The following is a 19,825-nucleotide window of genomic DNA, read 5'->3' on the forward strand; positions in this document are numbered from 1 at the left end:
ATACTTATACATTGCTTACATTTTGAGGTCATTGTCCTCATTTACCAAACAGTTGTTTACAGATTATTTACTATTCTGATATGAAGTCTTAATCTTTAAGTTATACAGTTATTAAGTATTATAGGTCAATATTCATTCGTGTTTGTTATACTTTTAGTCAGGCTAATTAGGTTCTTTAGATACATAGAGATTGTAATCTGCCTAGATAGGTAATCTTCAACCACTTCAAGGATCTGTAGAACACGGCATTTAAATAACTTGGGGTTCTGTTGATGTGAGACACGATTGCTCCTGATAGCACTGATCTATTCCCAAGAGAATGCTGTGCACCAAAGACACTCCACTTGGAGTCTGTTTTCTTCTTGGCACAATTGGCTTTTGGGCAAAGAACTGTCCATGCCTTCACCACTGACAAAGTACATGGAGTCCAGACTGGATAAGCAGGACACAAGAAAAAAGACTGCCAAACCTTGCCAAGAAAGGGTAAGATGGTTCTAAAAATTTTCCTGCCTCTGAAAATAGTCTGTCAGTCACACTAGGCCTTAACCAAAGTTGGTTGTTTCAACATTGAAAAATGAGACTTTGGGTGATTATTTAGGTAGCCAGTTGTCTCTGTCATAAACTGCACATTTTGGAAGCTGCTTGATTGCACTTCCTGCCTACTCAAGTAATACTATCTCCCGTCTCCGGTCTTCAATGGGGTTGAAGATTAAATAGTCATAGTTACCTTTCTCTTATGATTTAGCCAAGCCATTTCCAACACAAAACTTAGACTCTTTAGGATAAAATGTTAATTAAAACATTTGACATATGTTCCTTCCTTAATATTGTTTATGCCAGTTGTAATCCTAATCTTATACTTAATATCTGTTCCTAGTGTATATAGTTTTGTATTGTATTTGGCACTTTCTTATTTAGACAAAAGGGGGAGATGATAGGGGACCTCAGCCAGCCAATGACCTTTAAGAGGTTGGACCAGGTTAGGGTACGACCTTTTGGGTACCCAGAGAAAACCACAGGCCAGCCCAGGGCTCTCTCTCTCTCTGCTTCCCATGTTACACACCTGAAGTTGGACTTCTCATTCCTGTTCTGTGAGTTTGCCCATTATAATAAAGAAAATATAAGTGGAATATTTTGGCATTAGCTTGTGATTCTTTGACCGGCATCCTCACCCCCAACACACGGGCTCTTTTTTAAAAGCAGATTCCTATCGCCTCCCCCATAAAATATGGATCACACTGAAATAATTCTATGAGAAACCTGAACACAGTAAGACACTCATATAAGCTTGAGTAATAGCATAATCTCTAATAATAACAATAATCCATGTTATTTGGATGGTAATTATTTGATAATTATCAATCACAGTTACATTACTTTACATAACAGAAACATTTAGTAAGAAATACAGCTCACATACATACCCACCTACAGTGGAAGCAGCTTTTATCTTATTCCTGACGTAAGTGTGGCTTGCTGGGTTATCTCCCACTAAAATGATACTGAGGTGGGGCCTCCTGTTCCCAAGAGCAATCCATGATTCCACACCTTGCTGTATTTCTTTTTGGATTTGCTTAGCCATTTCAGTTCCTGAGATGACAGTGGCTTCATGTCTGTGGGAAACAAAGTGCTAAGTATAATATTAAAAAGCCAATAAGAAACATTCAGCTGAATAAGTGTGGAACGAGAATGTTCACAACAGCTTTGGGGCTGGGAGGACGGCTCAGCGGCTTAGAGCACCTGCTGCTCTTACAGAGGAGAGACAAGTTCCCAGCACCCACATGGTGTCTCACAACTGATTGTAACTACATTTCCCAGAGGAACAGCGGCCCTCCTCTAGCCTCCACAGACACCACACACATGTGGTACATAGGCACACATGCAGGCAAAGACACAGGAAACGAAAACATTCAAAGCAACTATGAGCATCTAAAATTTGACTTTTCTAACAACATCTGACGCTCATTTTCAGGTTCATAGACAATACTAATGATTTTCTGGAGGACTGGAATTTCTGTACTTCTACATTATGATTTGATTGTTCTAGGCCGAATGTGTTTATGTCACCCTAAATTTATGCGGAAATTCTAAACCTCTCTGTTCTGAGAGTGGGAGGAGATCACTGTGGGGGTCTCTGTAAACACCACAGCCAGCAGAGTAACGGTCCAAGAGACTATGAGACAAGAAGGAAGTTCGGTTCAGCACAACTCAGCAGCCAGTGCTGGTTCAAACTTTGAGAGTCTGACACTGGGCAGTTAATTTTAGGCATATTTAAGTACAGGACAATTTGGAAAAACGTTTCCTGGTGACAATTAACTCAATCCCAGGTGCACAATAAAGCTCGTAAATGATTAGACTGAAACTCTTTTCAAAGGATATGTGACCGCTTCCATAGGGTGGGTTCTATGGATTGACTAATTGTGATATCTTTAGGGTCTGGGGAACGAACTCGGTCGTATAGATAGTGTAAACGTCACTAGGTTATTAACCACCTCTGTTCCCACGTATAAAGTACATGTTACATGTCTCTTTAATATGGGTTCTATTAGCTGAGAAACAATGCTCAAAATAAGGGTCTAGGGAGGATGGCTGGGATAGACATAAGAGTCTGCGGGAGACAGATGTGACCTCGCCATAGAGAAAGTGTAGAGGTCACCGGGCTATTAACCATGTTCATTTCCCGTCTTCTGGACAGAAAACCGGTCATACAACCAGAATAACTCCATGTGTTTAATATGTCTGGGTTTCCTAGTGTTTATCTGTGAGCAGACAGGCCTCATGCCCTCTACAGATCAGTCACGGGAACAAAGTCTTTGTAAAATGTGTCTTTACAAGACACTCCAAAGGCTCCCACTCCCCTTCCCTGTGTGATACAATGAGAGAAAAACAAGTTAATTTTTAGTTTTGGTATTTAATTTCATATATTCTAGGTATTAGTCCTATATCTGAAGTGTAGTTGGATTTTGTTTTCCAACCTGTAAATTGCCCCTTAACTCTGGTTATTCCTTCCTTGGCTGTGTAGAAACTCTTCAGTTTCATAGCATCCCACCTGTCAATCTTGTGATTATTTCTATTGCCCTCGGAGCCTTTCTGGAACATTCTGGGTTTTTAAGTACTTTCTCACATTTTTTTGAGAATTTCATACATAAGTACTGAATTTACCTCATTTCCAACACACTCTCTGCAAATTCCACCCATGCTTCTCCACTCTCCCAAATTCATGGCCTCTTCTTTAATTATTATTTCACATTTATATGTAAGACAAGCCACTGAGTCTACTTAGTGTTACATGTTTAGGACTGACGGCTAGAGACTGGGTAACCTATCATGGGGCTCTTCCCTGGAGAAGAATACTGATTGTCCTTCTCTTAGCAGCCATTAATAATTGCCTTCATCTGGAGCTGGGGCCTTACGAGATGTCCCCCATCCGCAGTGGCGTGCCAACTATTGTCATTGTGCAGGTCTTATTTACGTAATGTGTATTGCCACAGAGGCAGGGAAAGTAAGAAGAGATCACTGTGAGGGGACCCGTGAAGAGGGGCACAGTATGGAATAGATTCTCTGAAGGGGAACATAGGAAAAACAAGAGTGCTCTTAGCTGGGGAGTGGAGAGGAAGGCAAAACGGAGGGAAAGAGGGGAAGGGATATAAAGAACATTAGCGGTGATTATTTTCTGTTCACTTAAAAACATATCAGTGTATGTATATGCATATATAAATGATCTAAATGAAGTTACACCACTTGGGCTGATAATGTCCCAAGGTCAAACGCTATCTAAGAAAACCCTAGTACCAGGTAGTGAAGCCTTTCTTGGGGTTGTTGATCAAGGGAGTTCAGGAGACTTCAAACACAATGGAAGCTCTTTCTGCCCATTGTTGTCTTGCAGCAGAGACTCTATGGTTGATGGAAGCTCTTTCTGCCCATTGTTGTCTTGCAGCAGAGACTCTATGGTTGATGGAAGCTCTTTCTGCCCATTGTTGTCTTGCAGCAGAGACTCTATGGTTGATGGAAGCTCTTTCTGCCCATTGTTGTCTTGAAGCAGAGACTCTATGGTTGAAGGCACTGCTTACTTTGGACACAGGAGTTGGAGGAATTGAGCTGGAACTGACCCGGGAGCCTCCATCTCTGCCTCTTCAAGTTTCATGTGTGTTTTCCTCTGCGAGTTTCAAGGTTTCTGATCTCAGACTTTGGTAATTTTTTTAAATTGATTTTTGTGCTTGGTGAAACATGTGGACCTAGTTTCACTCATCTTTACAGTTCTCCCGGCACCCATTGTTTATAGAGGCCATCTTTTCCCCAGTATTTGTTTTTGATACCTCTGTCAAAAACTTAGATGGTAGTGCTTGTGTGTGGTTGCATTCTCTTATTTTATCCAATTGATCTGTGTGTCTGTTTTTGTGCCTGTGGTACACGGTTTCTGTTACTAAAGCTTGGTAAAATAATATGAAATAATATTGTGATACCTTCAGCATTGCTCTTTTGTATAAAAAATTATTTTGCTTTTTGGGGTCTTGTGCTCCCATACAGATTTATATGTTTTTATTGTTCAATGAAGATTGTACTTAAGATATTGAAGGGGATTTTTTTGTTAATATAACAGTTTTCACAATATTAGTTCTGCTAACCCATGAGCCTGAGAGAATTTACCATCTTTCGATGTCTTCAAATTCTTTTCTCAATATTCAAGTTCCCATTTGGAGGCCTTACACTTCCTTGGCTAAGTTTATTTAGAAGGTTTTTGTTTTTTTTTTAAGCTATTACGAATGTGGTTTTTCTGATTTCTGTTTTTCTCAAGTTCACTACGGGTATGTAGAAAAGCTGCTGTTTTTCAAAACTGATTCTGTACTCTGTGAGTTTGTTAGAAATATTTATCAATTCTAATAGTTTCTGGGGGACCCTTTCATGTCTTTTAAGTATAAAATGATATTTGCAAATAGGGATGATTTGATTTCTTCCTTCCCCATTTATCTCCCTTCTATCTCTTGGGATTACTGCCCTAGCTAAAATTCTGAACATTATATTGAGTGAACATTGGGAGAGCCGACACTTGTTTTATTAGACATTTTAGAAGACTAAAGGTCCCTCTCATTTAGTATATTATCTGTGGTTATTTCATGTGTAACTTTTGCTATGTGAAGATAGGTGCTTTCTATCTCATGGTTTTATCATCGGGGGAAACTGAAATGCCTGAAAGGACTTTTCTGCATTAATTAAAGAAATTAAAATAATGTGATTTCCCTTCTTAAAGATATGAATACAGTCTTACACATAATATTATACTTATTGATTTGTATATATTGAACAAAACGTGCTTCTGTGGAATGAAATCAGGTTGTTTTTTATGTCATCTTAATGGGTTCTTAAGTTCATTTTTACCCATTTTAATGAAAAATTTTGTGTCTTTGTTCATCAAGGAAATTAATTTACAATTTCCTTCTTCATGTTGGGTCTTCATGCAAATTTGGCTTTGTGGATGAGTTTGGCTGTGTTCTTTCTCTTTCTATTTTATGAAACATTTCCAGAAAACATTAGTATTATCTCTTCCTTAAGGGTTTGGTAGATTCTGTAGTGAACCCTGCACTTTCGTTGAGAGATTTTTTTTTATTACTGCTTCAATCTAATGAGGTTGTTATGGTTCTGTTTAATACGTTTGCTTCTCTTTGATTTAATTTTGGTAAGTTACATATATGGGAATCCACCAATTTCTTCTATTTTATCCAGTTGTTTGGAATATAAATTTTGAAAGTACACCCTAGTGACTGAGACATTATTATAATCTATAGTAACCTTCCTCTTTCATCTCCAGTTTTATTAATTTGGATATTCTTTCTTGCTTTCTTTCTGTTAGTTTGCCTATGGGGTTTTCAGTTGATTCCACACATCATCCATCTACCTTCTATTTTATTATTATTTCTTGGCATCTATTGCTCTTGGAGTTTGGATTTTTCTTTTTCTAAGATCTTGAGGCACATCATTGGATTATTTATTTCAGGTAATCTCAATGTTTTAATCCAAGCATTCATAGTTATAAATTTTTCCATCAGGTCCGGAATCATTTGTTGCTGCTAAAAAAAAATTGATTATTCAAATTCTTTATTCATCAGTACTGCTCATACTTTGTATTTCTTCCATTATATCATGTTGGTGGTTTATGTTTCTAGAAAATTTTCAGTTTTTCCTTGAGTGCTTTAAGGGCTGTTTAATGGGCCACACTAGTAGGAACATGGAAGACAGTGAAGCTGAGTGTGATTTTATGAACTGTGGAGGCCTGGTTCAAGATGAGAAAAAAGAGGAGAATTTTAATATGTTGACTAGAGATTATCCTTGTGACATTTGGGTGAAGAAAGTGGCTAGGTTTTGCCCTTGTGCAAAACATCTTCCTAAAACTAAAATGAAGAGTTTTAGATTAATTCCACTGACAGAGAAAAATCTTTAAAAGCCTAGTATTGACTCTGTCATATGGTTACTAACAGTCATTCTTACAAAGATTTATAATGAAAGGAGCAAGATGAGAAAATCAAGATACAAAATGTACAATTTGAGGAGAAAATGAGCACCAGAAAGTGAAATGGATCTAAGCTCTGCATTCAAAGAGATAGACAGATTAAGAAATGGATAAAGGGAGTGGTGACCTCAGGGCAGGACCACACCCAACTACATTTCTAACTTGTGAAAAGGAATTTTTAAAAATGCCTAGAGCCTGGAGTGATGGTGCAAGCCTTTGATCCCAGCATTGGAAGGCAGAGGCCAGCAGATCTCTGAATCTGAGGCCAGCCTGTCTATAGATCCAGTTCCAGGACAGCCAAGGTAAGACAGTGAAGGAAGCCACTGAAAAGAGAAAACTAGTAAAGGTGTAATTGAACAAGGGGGACATGTTTCAGCCCCAATAAGCAGAACTTGGAAGCTCCAACCACATGGTTCTGGCTTTGTAGTCAAGCATAGAAGAAAGGCATTATGGAATTTCCCTCCATGACTAAGGAAATCTGCTGAAGAGAGGCATGTGTAAGGGTGTCCTGAACAGAGGCTCAGAGTGACCATTGTGTGAAGCTGTGAAGGAGAAGATTGGATTACCTTGAAGACCCCAAGATGTTGGAAATGCCAGAGCTGTGGGATACCTGCCGAGGGAAGATGCTAACAGGGAATGGAACCAGTCTAAGAGAAAGAAACGTGCTGCAGCGAGCAAAGCTGAGAGATTTGGAGATGAGAAGAGCACTTTGACAGCGGACATAGAGGTGCAGAGATCAGAGATCGCCCAGCTGATTTTCAGTCTTGCTTTGGTCCAGTGTTTCCTCCTACACTGCACTTCCTTCCCTACATTTTAGAACGGTAATGTATAGATTGTCCCATTATATGTTGAAAGTATGTGATCTGTTTTGTGGCTTTTTTGTAATTTTGTTTTTATAGGGGAATCACAGTTGAGATTGTATGAATCTCAGAAGAGATTTTGAATTTTGGACTTTTAAACATTGTTGAGATAGTTATAGATTATGAGAACTTTTGAAGTTGGACTAAATGCAGTTTTGCACTATAATATTGTTATAAGCTTATAAGGGCCAGAGAGTAGAATTTGGTAGTTTAAATGTAATTGGCCCCCATAAGCTCATAGAGAGTAGAACTATTAGAAGAGGTGAAGTAGGCGTGGCCTTGTTGGAGGAAGTGCGTCACTGTGGGGGCAGGCTTTGAGGTCTACTATGCTCAGGTTACTCCTAGTTCTGACGACTTTTTGTTGCCTGCTAGTTAAGATGTAACCCAGCTCCTGCCCCAGCACCATGTCTGCCTGTACTCTATCATGACCCGCCATGATGATCGTGGACCTATTCTCTGAAAACATAAGCCCCCCATGATGATCATGAACTCAATCTCTGAAAACATAAGCCCTCCCCCTACAATTAAATGTCTATCCCTTATAAGAGCTGCTGTGGTCATGATGTCTCTTCACAGCGATAGAAACCCTAGTGCTGGGGTGAGCAGCAAGGCCGAATGATGCTTTACTCCTCCGTACTCCATGAAAGCCTGTCCTCGGTGCGGTCCCACTGGAGTCTGGCGGTTGGACGACTCTACAGATCGTATGAACTTGTCCTTCTTACTCTCTTCTCATTTCAATAATACGTCATGTTGTTTCACTCTTTCACTAGACTCCTCAGTATTTACAAAGGTAGGGATTCGGTGAGTGGAGAAAAGACCCATTCCGCCACCCTGTTGATGCCATCACCATTTGTTCAGTCAAAATATCATTCTTCTCTTAGTGAATTTAAGTGGAAGCTATTGTCAGAACATAGCTTATATCTCCACTTTGTTGTAGTTGTTGTTGTTTAAATTCTTAATTGTAAAGTGAAATTCAACTATGTTTGCCTCTAGAATTTATACTTTTCCTTCCTTAGATGGCAAGATGCAGTTGTTCCGAAAGACTGGCTTAAGACTTGGCAGATTTGGGAGGGGGATTATTTTGCAAATTGCTTATAAACTTTGTTTTGTTTACTCTAGAGGGGTTCCCAGGCCCCCAAAGAGGTCCCCTGATTGTTCCTTGGGCAGCAGAGGAGAGGGTGCCTGAACTGGCCTTCTCACATAGCCACACTAATGAATATCTTACATATCACCATAGAACCTTCATCTGGCGATGGATGGAGATAGAGACAGAGACCCACATTGGAGCACTGGACTGAGCTCCCAAGGTCCAAATGAGGAGCAGAAGGAGGGAGAACATGAGCAAGGAAGTCAGGACCACGAGGGGTGCGTCCACCCACTGAGACGGTGGGACTGATCTAATGGGAGCTCACCAAGGCCAGCTGGACTGCCAGTGATAGAGCATGTGATCAAAATGGACACTCTGAATGTGGCTGGCAATGAAGGCTGACTGAGAATCCAAGGACAATGGCCCTGGGTTTTGATTCTACTGCATGGACTGACTTTGTGGGAGCCTGGTTTGTTTGGATGCTCACCTTTATAGACCTGGATGTAGGCAGGAGGACCTTGGACTTCCCACGGGGCAGGGAACCCTGACTGCTCTTAGGACTATGTAACATGAGGGTCCGGCTTGTTGGGGTTTCTGTCCCTGCCCGGTACCCCACATCCGGCAAGCCACAAAGAAAATCAATCACACAGAGATCTCTATAAGTTATAAAGCTGATTGGCCCATTAGCTCAGGCTACTTATTAACTCTTATAACTTATGTTACCCCATTATCCTTATCTACATTAGTCACACGGCTCAGTACCTTTTCCAGCGGGGCAGCTTACATCTTTCCTCTCCGGTAGTCTGGGCAGAACTGGAGAGGGAGCTTCCTCCTTCCTAGAATACTCCCGTTCTCTTTGCTCCACCTCTACTTCCTGTCTGGCCAATCAGCATTTTATTAAAATACATGATTGACAGAATACAGACAATTCTCCCGCACCAGGACTGAGGGAGGGAGAGGTGGGGAGGGGGATGGAAAAGGGAGGTGAGGAGGAGGTGGAAATTTTTAATAAATAAATAAATAGATGGATAGATAAATAAATAAATAAAAATAAAAAATAAAAATCTACATTTGGCTCTTCAAAGCCCCAGCTGAAAGCCACTGATTTGGGGGTACATTACTCCCCAACTGGATTCATTTCCTCGTATAAATTTCTACTTGCAATTTGAAGAAACTTATCATGACTAAATGTGCTCAAAATTCTTCATTGAATATACAGGCTATTCAAAGCTACATGCAAACAAACTATAATAATCCATCAACTGAAATGTAAATACCTAACAATTAACAAATATTGTCCATACAAACATAATTACTATAATTAAAATTTAAAACTAGTAATGAAATTTATATATAATACAGAAAATAGTTTATCATAGAATAATCACTCTTCTCTAATTTCTGCAATCAGATTTCAGAAATGATAAGGATTTGAAAAATTATTTTACTTATCATCTTATCATACCTACAACTGTTACATTTTATTTGAAATCGGATGGAAATTATTAATATAATTAACAAGTGGACCAAAAAGAGAAGGCACATTCAGCCTTGAAGTTTTGAGGCAAATTGCAATCAATGAAAAAAAAAAGCTTCTAAACATAAATGTACCTCTCATAAATCAAAGAGCTAAACTGATTAAATAATAATTCAATATGCAAGTAATTTTGAAATTATATCATGCAGAAATCTGTTCCTTCTGTATAAAATATGCTAACTCAATTCTAGTCCCTGTGAATGTGACCATATTTGGAAGTACAATCTTTTTGTGTGTGCCTTTGCTTGTATGTCTAGGATGTAACACCTTGTCAGAATAGAGGAGATCCTTATTCCAATGCGATGTTGACCTTTCAAGAAAAGACACACAGGATATCAGGTGCAGCATTGGAGAAGACGCCAAATCGTGACAGAGGAAAAATTGGACTAGTGCAAACACAGCCTAAAGAATGCCAAGGACTGCTAGCAAAACCCAGTGCAGGGCCATTGTAACTTCGTGTCAGACTTCTAGCTCACAGGAGTGTTAAGTGTTGTACAGTTTTACTTTGTTTATAGCAACTTTAGTAAATGTGCATACCTACACAGTAGCCCATCCTCCCACCACGTTCTGAAACTCGCTCTCTATTTGTGTGAAAAAGAAAGTATTGCTGTAGCACAATTTATAAGTGAAGCAATTTCTAAACAAATAATGTTTAGGTAGCATAAACAGTATGATCACTCTCAACTAATGGATGGCTCCCATCTAGAATGGGGTAAAGAAAGAAGGTGCACTATTACGTCATACTATCTAAAATGGCATGCTTATTTCTGGAATCTTTCATTGAATATTTTCTGGTAACTGAAGTCATGTAAATAAAGCTATGGATAAATGGAGACTTCCATAATCCAACTTAAATGCTCCCATTTATGAGGACAATATTGAATGAGGGAGCTCAAATTTTTTATGTAGTCTATACTTTGCAATATATGAAAATGCAGTTGAGAAAACAATTTTATTACATCTAAATATGATAAAGTTGTTCTAAAATCAATAACTTATGTGATGACTTTATTCTTTTTCCCTCTTATTAAACATGGATTCTTTCCTCATTCAATATAATCCGAATCAGTTTCCCCTCCCTCTACTCCTCCCAGTTCCTCCCTACCTCCTCTTTGATAATGATTTTATATCATGTTGTGGAGCAAGGACTCCAAAAGGAGACTGACATTGTGGTGGCTTGAGTGAAAATGGTTCCCAAAGAAATGGCACTATTAGGCAGTGTAACTTTGTTGGAAGAGGTGTGGCCTTGTTGGAGGAAGTGTGTCACTGTGGAAGCAAATTTTGAGGTCTCATATATGCTCAAGATACCGCTCAGTGCTTCAGACTACTTCCTGTTGCCTGTGAGTTAAGATATAAGAACTCTTAAGTTCCTTCTCCAGCACCATGTCTGTCTGCACACTACCTTGCTTCCCACCATGATGATAATGGAATAAACCTCTGAACTGAACCAAATCACCACAATGAAATGTTTTCCTTTATAAACATTGTCATGGCTCTTCCCAGCAATAAAAACCCAAACTAAGGCAGAAGTCACTGGTTAATTTATGTTAAAAAAATCTTTATATTACAATACAAAATAAATATTGAGACTCTTCCAGTAAGCAGTTGTCCCAAGTTTAACAGTGCTTTAACATCTTACATGAAATAATTTTAAAACAAAAAATTGCCTTTTGTCAAAACAGTTCAAATTGAAACTTGTAAGTATATTGCCAAGAAATATCCTCTTAAAATTAAGAATATGCCTTAAATTTTCCCAGAAAAAAATCCATCAGCATTCATTTGTTAAAGGCTTGATTAAGAAAGTGATTCAAATTTGTCATAACTATTAAGGGTAATTATTTAGTCTTACTAAAATTTAATATTCTAAAAATTTATGTGAAAATTTTGTTTTAGTGTATGAGTATATAAACCTTCAAAATATCACTGAAAACATTCTGAAGATACTATTTAATAGGTTTTATAATATGTTTCTAAGACAACAAATGTTCTAAATCAGTAGTTCTCAACTTTCCTAATGTTCCAACCCTTTGATACAGTTTTTTGTGTTGTGGTGACCCTCCAACCATAAAACTACAGCATTGCTACTTTATAGCTGTAATTTCACTGTTATGAATCACAATTTAAATATACAATATTCAGGATATCTGATATACGACTCCCAAGGGGTTACAACCCGCTGGTTGACAACCACTATAACTTAAATATACAACTTTCATCATTTTAAAAATCCTTTTTATTCTCAGAAATATGTCAATTCAGTCAAAATTTCTGTGGTCATTGATCTACATCAAAAGAGCCTCCACTTGACCCCTTAGACATGGCTCTCACAACACTCCTGGGACTGTTTGTTTGAATGCTACTTCCTGAAATGATGGAGATATTTTGATCAGTTCTCAAGGAAGGCGCTCTCCCCATAGCCTCCCCTTCCTATTGCTGAGCTAGCCGCTAAATAGGACTTTACTAATAAACAATAAATCACTTCAGAAGGCAGGGCGTGGGTTAGAGCGGCACTGTGGAACTGAACCCTCTCAACTGAAACGAGAAAGCGGGATGGTAAGCCTAGTTCACACTGGGAGCCATAACGAGGTTAAGCAAGCTATGCAATTGCTTCCAAAGACACAGAACTGGCTCGTGTATACAATGAGAATGCTCTCCTTTGACCTTACACAATCAGACTAAGAGTTGACTGGCGAGTTTACATAAATGGTTCTACTTCCTACTTCTCTTAAATAATGGAGATGCATTCACATCAGCTGGAGCAATATGAGACAAGAAGTCAGCCATGTTTCTATGAGTTTATTTGTCTTACTTTTTAAAGGGTTACTATAACCAAATATATTGTATAATAAACCAGAGCAGAGCAGTAAACACGAAAATGAACTTTTTGCATATCAACATATTCCTCCATAAGTACCAGAAAATAAACCTTAGTCATGATCAATGGTACATTTAATTTGGACACTTGACAAATTCTTAATCCTTATTTCAAACCCATGTTTAATTAGAACTTTAACTGGAGCATCTGTGAACTGCTTTAGGCTCTCTAAAGGTGAAAAGCCATCATAAACAGTTCTAAGGTCTCCATGAGTTTGTCTTAATCCCCGTGTGTCCTGAGGCAGAACATGGGTATTTGAAATTTGCCTTAAAAAATATCCAATAGAACCAAGGCAATGTAAGATATGGAATAAATCTAATCCTGCTCATAGCACAATAACACATAACAAATAATATCCTTTTGTGGGATATTTTTAAAGTAAACAAATAGTAATGAAAAGTTAAGTTCACTATCTTTTTATAGGCATTTCATTTCTCACCTTAAGTACTTCACTCAAACCTTGAAGCAATTTTACCAAAAACCATGTATTTGTAAATCAACAAAAATAAAGCAAAGCAAGGTTCATCATGTATGATTCATTCCAATGTCAATTTTGTTGCTTGCCAATTTAGAACCCTAAAATCTAACAAAAGAATTAATAATTACCAAAAAATACTACGTATTTTTATATACCTACTTTTCCAGAAAAGATTTGGTCACCATGAGAATGCCTGGCTCACCTGCAGAAGCCTTTGTACTTTCTCAGAGGAATGGTTTCAAATGCGAATACACAGATACAAGGAAAGCTAGTTTTATTGAGATGGCATAAGGGGTAAGTCTTACAGTAAGTATGGTAGTATCAAAGTAATAAGTATAGATGATGTTTTGTGGTATCTTATCCATTGTGATGTTAAAATATTTCTGTGTATCAGTGACCTCACCAAGTACTGACAGATAATAATATTAGTGACATCTGTTGCCAACATTTACAAGGAAAAAAATGCTGAATTGATCAATGTTAGTGAACTCCCTTCCAGGTTTATGGATTCCTGCAATTATTTCTATGGGATTCTCCATTAAGAGAATGGGAGAAAATAGGTATAAACCTGTTTATACTTGGAGTTTAAGAATTTGTATTTTAGCCAGGCACAGTGGTACAAACCTTTAATTCCAATACTCAGGAGGCACAGGCAATCATATTCTGCAAGTTTGAGGCCAATACAGGGAGTTTCAGGCCAGCCAGCACAATATTGTGAGACCTGTCTCAGAGAAGTAAACATATTTTGTAAACTGAAGATGTAGTTCTCTGGTTATTATACTTGCATAGAATTTCCAAGGCCGCAAACAAATATCACTTTACAAAACAAGTACATATACATACATGTATGCTAACACACACATACAGGACTATATTGTCCTGTCATATATATATACATATATATATATATATTTAAGGTCCCATTTATGTTGTTTCTGATGCACTACACTGAAAAGGCTTTTTTTGCAATCTGAAAGGGACAAAAAAAGCAAGAGAGCAATTCCTCCTAGACTTACAAGGAGCTTCAGAGAAAACTCCTCTCTCTCTCTCTCTCTCTCTCTCGGCAGGAAGTCCCATACCACATGGTTAGGCATGGTCAGGACCACAGATTGGGAGCTAAGAAAACACGGTATACAACAGGACTTCTTAACTGTCCCACGGGGTTACAGGAGGTGTGGCCTGTTTTCTTCAGGCTGTGGATCTGGCATCTTAAATGACCAGAGTTTTAAAGGGACAGGCCCATGACCTAACACTGCTAATCTGAAAACTTGATTGCGAAGGTGCCACATTAGTAATCTATCTCTGGACAGCAGGGACCTAGTCAAAAAGATGAAATTTAAATACCAGACACCAAATGGTGAAACATTTAGCTTTAGTTTCTAAATGTAAAACAGCATACTGGCTTAGAAAACAAAACTGTAGCCAGATAACTAAAGTTCATGAGAAGTAAAGATCAGTTTTGCTAAGAAAACAGCCTGATTTTGAGAAACTGCAGTGGCAACCTTTATGACTAGCTCCCTCCTGACCGAGATCAATCTGTGTAAAATTAGCATTCACAATCGTCCTCATTGGAGTCGAGGTCCTTCAAGCATCAGGGAGGATTTACCAAACAATAACTCTTTGCAAATCCTAGGAAGGTGCTAGGATGGAGAGTCTGAAGGCGTGACCACTGTTACTATGAAAACCCGTCTTTTTAAACTATTAGACTACCCACTCAAACTTAGTTAAATAACATACGCCAGTATCTTTTACTGACTCCCCAAATGGGGGCTTTTTAAACACTAGATTTGCAGCACAGATTCTAAAGCTCTTGGCAGTGGAGTGTAAAGCAAGGTGAGGCTGTACAAAAAGCTGTGGGCTGGCATTCATAATTTTATAGACACTACAAGGCATTTGTAAAGAGACCAAAAAGAGAGTTTACGAAGTCCTTGGCTTGAGAAACCCCTGAGCAGCAGCATCAGCACCACCAAGCGATCCAGGGGACCCCACCGAGCTATGGGAAAGGGGTGGGTCCTGGAGAACAGAACTAACAAGCTGCGGAGAACTACCTGTGCTGTGGCTTAGCTGCAGATCTGCTGTGAACCTGGTGATGGGCAAGGTGTGCGCCATTCCCGCCCCAAGGACTAGGCAGCTGCTGAGCTCCTCGCCCCGAGCAGCACTGGCCCTAGTCTCAGGGACTGTTTTCATCCAGGGCCATGCTGAGGTGTAGAGTCACACACAGTGGCACGAAGAGGGAGTGATTTAAGCACAAAGAATGCTGTTCTAACTTTTTGACCATGTGAGTAGTTCATTTCGCAACGAGAGAAGCTTCAAGAATAGAAAAGCTTATGTACTCACGTTAATTTCCCTTAATTATTAAGCTCTAATTTCTCATGCATAAACAGAAATAACTCATGATGAATTTTAAATGGAAAACTGTTGCAAGATAAATGGTAAATAATATTATGAAATCATACAGCTTTCAAATTCTACCAAATATTATTCTTGAAATTCAACTTACTAAAATAACCCTCCATGTAAAGAATATTTAGCTATGTTGTTATTATAGGTGTCTACTTAGACAAGAAATATTAAAAAATTAAAAATCTTTTTTTTCATCTACGGGTATAATAGCTCAAAAGTGTGATAAATTTGTTAATTTAAAAGAGTTAATATCATTAGGGAAAGATTTTTATCAAACTCAAGGATAATTTCCAGTGAAAAATACACTATGGTTCAAATTTCATGCCAATAGGAATGATAGTAGCTTGTGACAATCACTGTGAGGGACCAGACAAAGAAAGTGTCACTAAAAAAGACGATTGGGTGGGGAGGCAGACAGTGGCGACCTCTGGAAGATGGAGTCTCTTCTCTCTGCTGGTCCTAGAAGAGAAAAGAGACACCAGTGAGTATCAACGCACTGTCTGGACTCCTCCCCACCTGAGACACACCGCTCTACTGGTGTTTCTCGTCTCTATAGTCAACCTCACCTACAGGTATGGCATTCAGAGTCAGAAGAAATGTCAAAAAAAAATACTACCTTTTCCTAATTTGACTAGTGCTATATTAAAAATAAAATCATTACAAATAGCATTTCCCCGCCCTCCCATGTAATTGTAATCTACATCAGATGGAATGGAAAATAGTCAGGCTCAACTTCTATCATCACATTTTGAAAAATAATCTTCCGAAATGCACTGCATTGGCTACTCTTAATCACAAGGAGACCATTAAATGTCTTCTCCGTGTGGGTGATTTCAGAGTTCAAACCCAGGGCCTCGCCAGAACAAAATACAAGTTACAAGATGGGAAATCTCCATAAGCGGATGGACAATGCCTGCATGTTTTGTGTAGGAAGCGTGTGGTTACAATCAAATACTGGGGCCGTGACTGTTGTTTGTGACTCATTCGGTAGGCACTGGGCACGGAGCAAATGGGGAAACAGAGACATTATTCAACTTGTACACTTACAAAAAGATTATCCTTACTAGAGGTAAGTGCTAAAAACTTGAAATTCCACGGATAATAACTTAAATAGAATGCTGTTAGTAGATAAGCCCTTTAATTCTGTAATATAAACGGAATCCTACAGAACCTGTTCTTCTTAAGGAGCAGAGCAGACTGGCGCTGTCAAGCGAAGCAGCAAATTCCGACACTACGGCAGTGTACAGTACAGTTCTGAACCACGATCATTTGCACATATCCTTCTATAGACCTAGTCATGATAAGCCATCTTCGAAGTAAAAACTACAGGAAATACTTTAAATTTCGGTGACTCAAGACTAAGACCCAGCTGTATCCGAAGGGGAGTTCAATAAACAACAGCTATGTGCACCGCGTCATTGTTTATTTTCCTCCAAGTGTTATCCTGGACCTTGGGGACACGAGTTCCAGCCAAAGTAGTGACAGGATATCCCCACTTGGAATCCTGGAAAGTGGACAAATGAGTTTTTCTGAACTCACTGGCCCTGGGCAAGACAGGATGAATTGTTCCATAGGTTGGATTCTCCCGCAGACAACAGAAGCTGAGGCAAGATGGCCTATTCCTGGGCACCACGGTGTCCTTTCATTGTCCTAGCCAGCAACCAAACCCAAAGGGATCAAAGAAAGCAAAAGACTGACAACTTGGGGAAGGCTGGCAAGTGCCAGAGAAAGGCTGAGAGGTGAGAGGACAGCATTCACGTGCAGTTTTGTGAAGCCCTTAAGACATTTCTTTAGATGTGGGAAAGACTTCAGCCACGCCGCTGACAAAGGAATACAGAAACCGAAAGGCTCCTGAACTGTCTGCACAACGCCTACTCTCGCTGGCACAGTAACAACCTGAACAAACCCAGGGCCCCAGCGAGCTGCCGCTGGCTCCCCGCCCTTTGCCCTGCGCTCCTTACACTGCGGCCCCTCGACCTGCCCCGGTGTGGGAGCCCAGACAGCTCGGGCCTTCGCAGGCCTCCGCCACGCCGCGCCGCTCCCACGCGTGACCCCTTCCCGCAGCTCCTACCTCACGCCGCTGCTCCTGAAGCCCCGCCACGCGCGCTCGGCTCCTCCCGGTGCCCTCGCAGGCCCTCGGCACAGGCCGCCCCGGAGCAGCAGGAAGCCGCGGGCCCGCGTCGCCATGCCTCGCCGCCCGCCTCCAAGGGTCCTGCAACCGCCAGCTTTGCCCGCCCGTCCTGCCGCGTGCACGCCTGGTGCCCTCAGCAGGGTTCCGGGGCGCCGGGTGGGGCGGAGCCCGGACGCGGTGGCGCCTGCGGGATGGCAGGCGACTCTGCTCCGACCTCTGCGCTGCCGCCTGTCTCCGGGGAGCGCAGGAAAGGCCTAGACATTCTCTGTGGGCTCCAAGCCCCCTGTCCCTATGGCCCAGCTGCGGCCTGTGGTCTCCATGGTTACGTGGAACGCCACTGGAAGCAGGAAAGTTGGTTCAAGTCATGGCTTTTCACTCCCCTACCCGAGAAGAGGAAGAAACAGAAATGACCTTAGGGTTTCTACAACTGTGGTGTCCTTGACATTTCTAGAAGAGCCATTGCACTGCTGGAGTTTGTGGTACCTTTGAAGCAAAGTGAGTTTGTAATGAGAAAGCAAAAAGCAGGAAAGCCTGAAGTCAGGCATTGTGCTCCCTCTGGCATTGCTCTTCTTGCTCAGCGTTGTTTTAGCACATCAGAGCAGTTGACACTCTCACATGGAGTCCAGGACTATTTTTATCTGGTTCTGTAATGGTTACCCTTGGTATGTTGACAGGAATTGCATAAAATGGCCATTTGAATAAGGTACATTTTTGATACATAAGCTTGGAGATGTCCTTCTGCTCTCCCATGTCACCTTCAATTTCTTTGTTCCTAGTTTTATACTTTCACTGGTTTATTCTTAAGTATTTTGTTATCTTTAGGGCACTGTGCATGGGATTTGTCTGCTTCTTTTCCCCCAGGTTGGTTGAAGGCATATTTTAAAAGACGGCTGCTCAAACAGTCAGCTCTAAACACATATGCATAGAAGCAATACCAAATAGATTCCACAGGATACACACACACACACACACACACACACACACACACACACACACGAACACATACGTTCGTGTGTGTGTGTGTGTGTACCTATAACTAAAGAGTGTGGAAATGATGTAAATATAGAACTCAAGTGAAGTTATTTCAAAAAGAAAAAAGAAAGAAGTCCTTTAAAAAAAGGAGGGGAGCCCTTATTCTGTGTCCCACTGTGTGAGTTCTAAGCCTTTTAGTGGAGACCATCATTCTTATAAACCAGGACACATAATCTGCACCCAGACAGTTTGACTTTGTCCTTCCCCATCTTTATGTTATTATGTTATCTTGCATTATTGCTCTAACTAAACATTCAGACACTGTATTGAATAAGAATGAGGGTGAACATCCTCATTTTTCAGTCTTGTTCAGTTTTTTTTCTTGTTCAAAATGCTGTTTGCCACATGTCTGTATTAGTCTTTATTGCGTTGAGGTATTGTCTTTCTATAACCGGTTTCTTTAGGGCTTTCATGAGGAAGGGATGTTGAATTTTGTATGTGCCTATTCTGCCTCTATGAAGATGTTCCTGTGACCTTTGTCCTTCATGCTATTCGTGAATCACTCTTCTGATCTGAATATGTCAAACCATCCTTGTATCCCTGGCATGTCACCAGCTAGATCATGATGTGTGCTTTTGTTTTTTGTCTTGTTTGTTTGTTTTTGCTTGTTTTTTTAAAGTGAGCTACTGAATTCTGTTTGCAAGTGTTCCATTGAGATTCTTTATGTTTTGTTCATCAAAATGGTGATCTTTAGTTTCTTATTTGATGGCATCTTTGGTATCAGTGCAATGCTGACTTTCTTGTTGTCCCCAAGATGTCTTCTTAATATGAAAATACTAAACATTCCAACTTTTAAAATTCCCACTGTCCTTATAAGTTCAAACATTTTTAATTGTTTTTATTGAGTTATACATTTTTCTCTTCTCCCTCTTTTCAAGTTCAAACATTTGAAAAGTTCAAGCCCTCCCTAAAATATC

At 39.9% G+C, this 19,825-nt stretch overlaps 1 protein-coding gene and 1 long non-coding RNA gene across 9 annotated transcripts in view; one reads left to right on the top strand and one right to left on the bottom strand.

Moving 5' to 3' along the window:
• Mthfd2l (methylenetetrahydrofolate dehydrogenase (NADP+ dependent) 2 like) overlaps window positions 1-18,326 on the bottom strand; it is a 146,814-nt gene extending 128,488 nt beyond the window's left edge. Inside the window, exons 1-2 of one of the 6 annotated variants that reach the window (XM_087908871.1) lie at window positions 17,817-18,321; window positions 1,429-1,613 (exon numbers count right to left, since the gene is read on the bottom strand). In XM_087908871.1, the coding sequence (XP_087764997.1) occupies window positions 1,429-1,613; window positions 17,817-17,932 (301 nt within the window). In that variant the 5' untranslated portion in view covers window positions 17,933-18,321. Of the gene's footprint in view, window positions 1-1,428; window positions 1,614-3,792; window positions 3,920-13,966; window positions 16,104-17,816 lie in introns of those variants that run through there. The other 5 variants (XM_087908869.1, XM_087908868.1, XM_087908870.1 and 2 more) reach the window with 5 other exon arrangements.
• LOC146893769 (uncharacterized) lies at window positions 3,956-18,598 on the top strand. Of its 3 annotated transcripts, none has more exons than XR_015002645.2 (4): window positions 3,956-4,190; window positions 13,510-13,636; window positions 16,737-16,814; window positions 16,914-18,598. It is a non-coding gene; the product is annotated as an uncharacterized LOC146893769 (long non-coding RNA). The 3 variants fall into 3 exon arrangements; XR_015002646.2 differs by having other exon boundaries at window positions 16,931-18,598; XR_015002647.2 differs by lacking the exon at window positions 16,737-16,814 and having other exon boundaries at window positions 3,961-4,190; window positions 16,931-18,598.
• Window positions 18,599-19,825: the final 1,227 nt, after the last annotated feature.

Source organism: Myodes glareolus, chromosome 8, assembly GCF_982192425.1.
Source record: "Myodes glareolus chromosome 8, mMyoGla1.1, whole genome shotgun sequence".
Lineage (NCBI taxonomy): Eukaryota > Metazoa > Chordata > Mammalia > Rodentia > Cricetidae > Myodes > Myodes glareolus.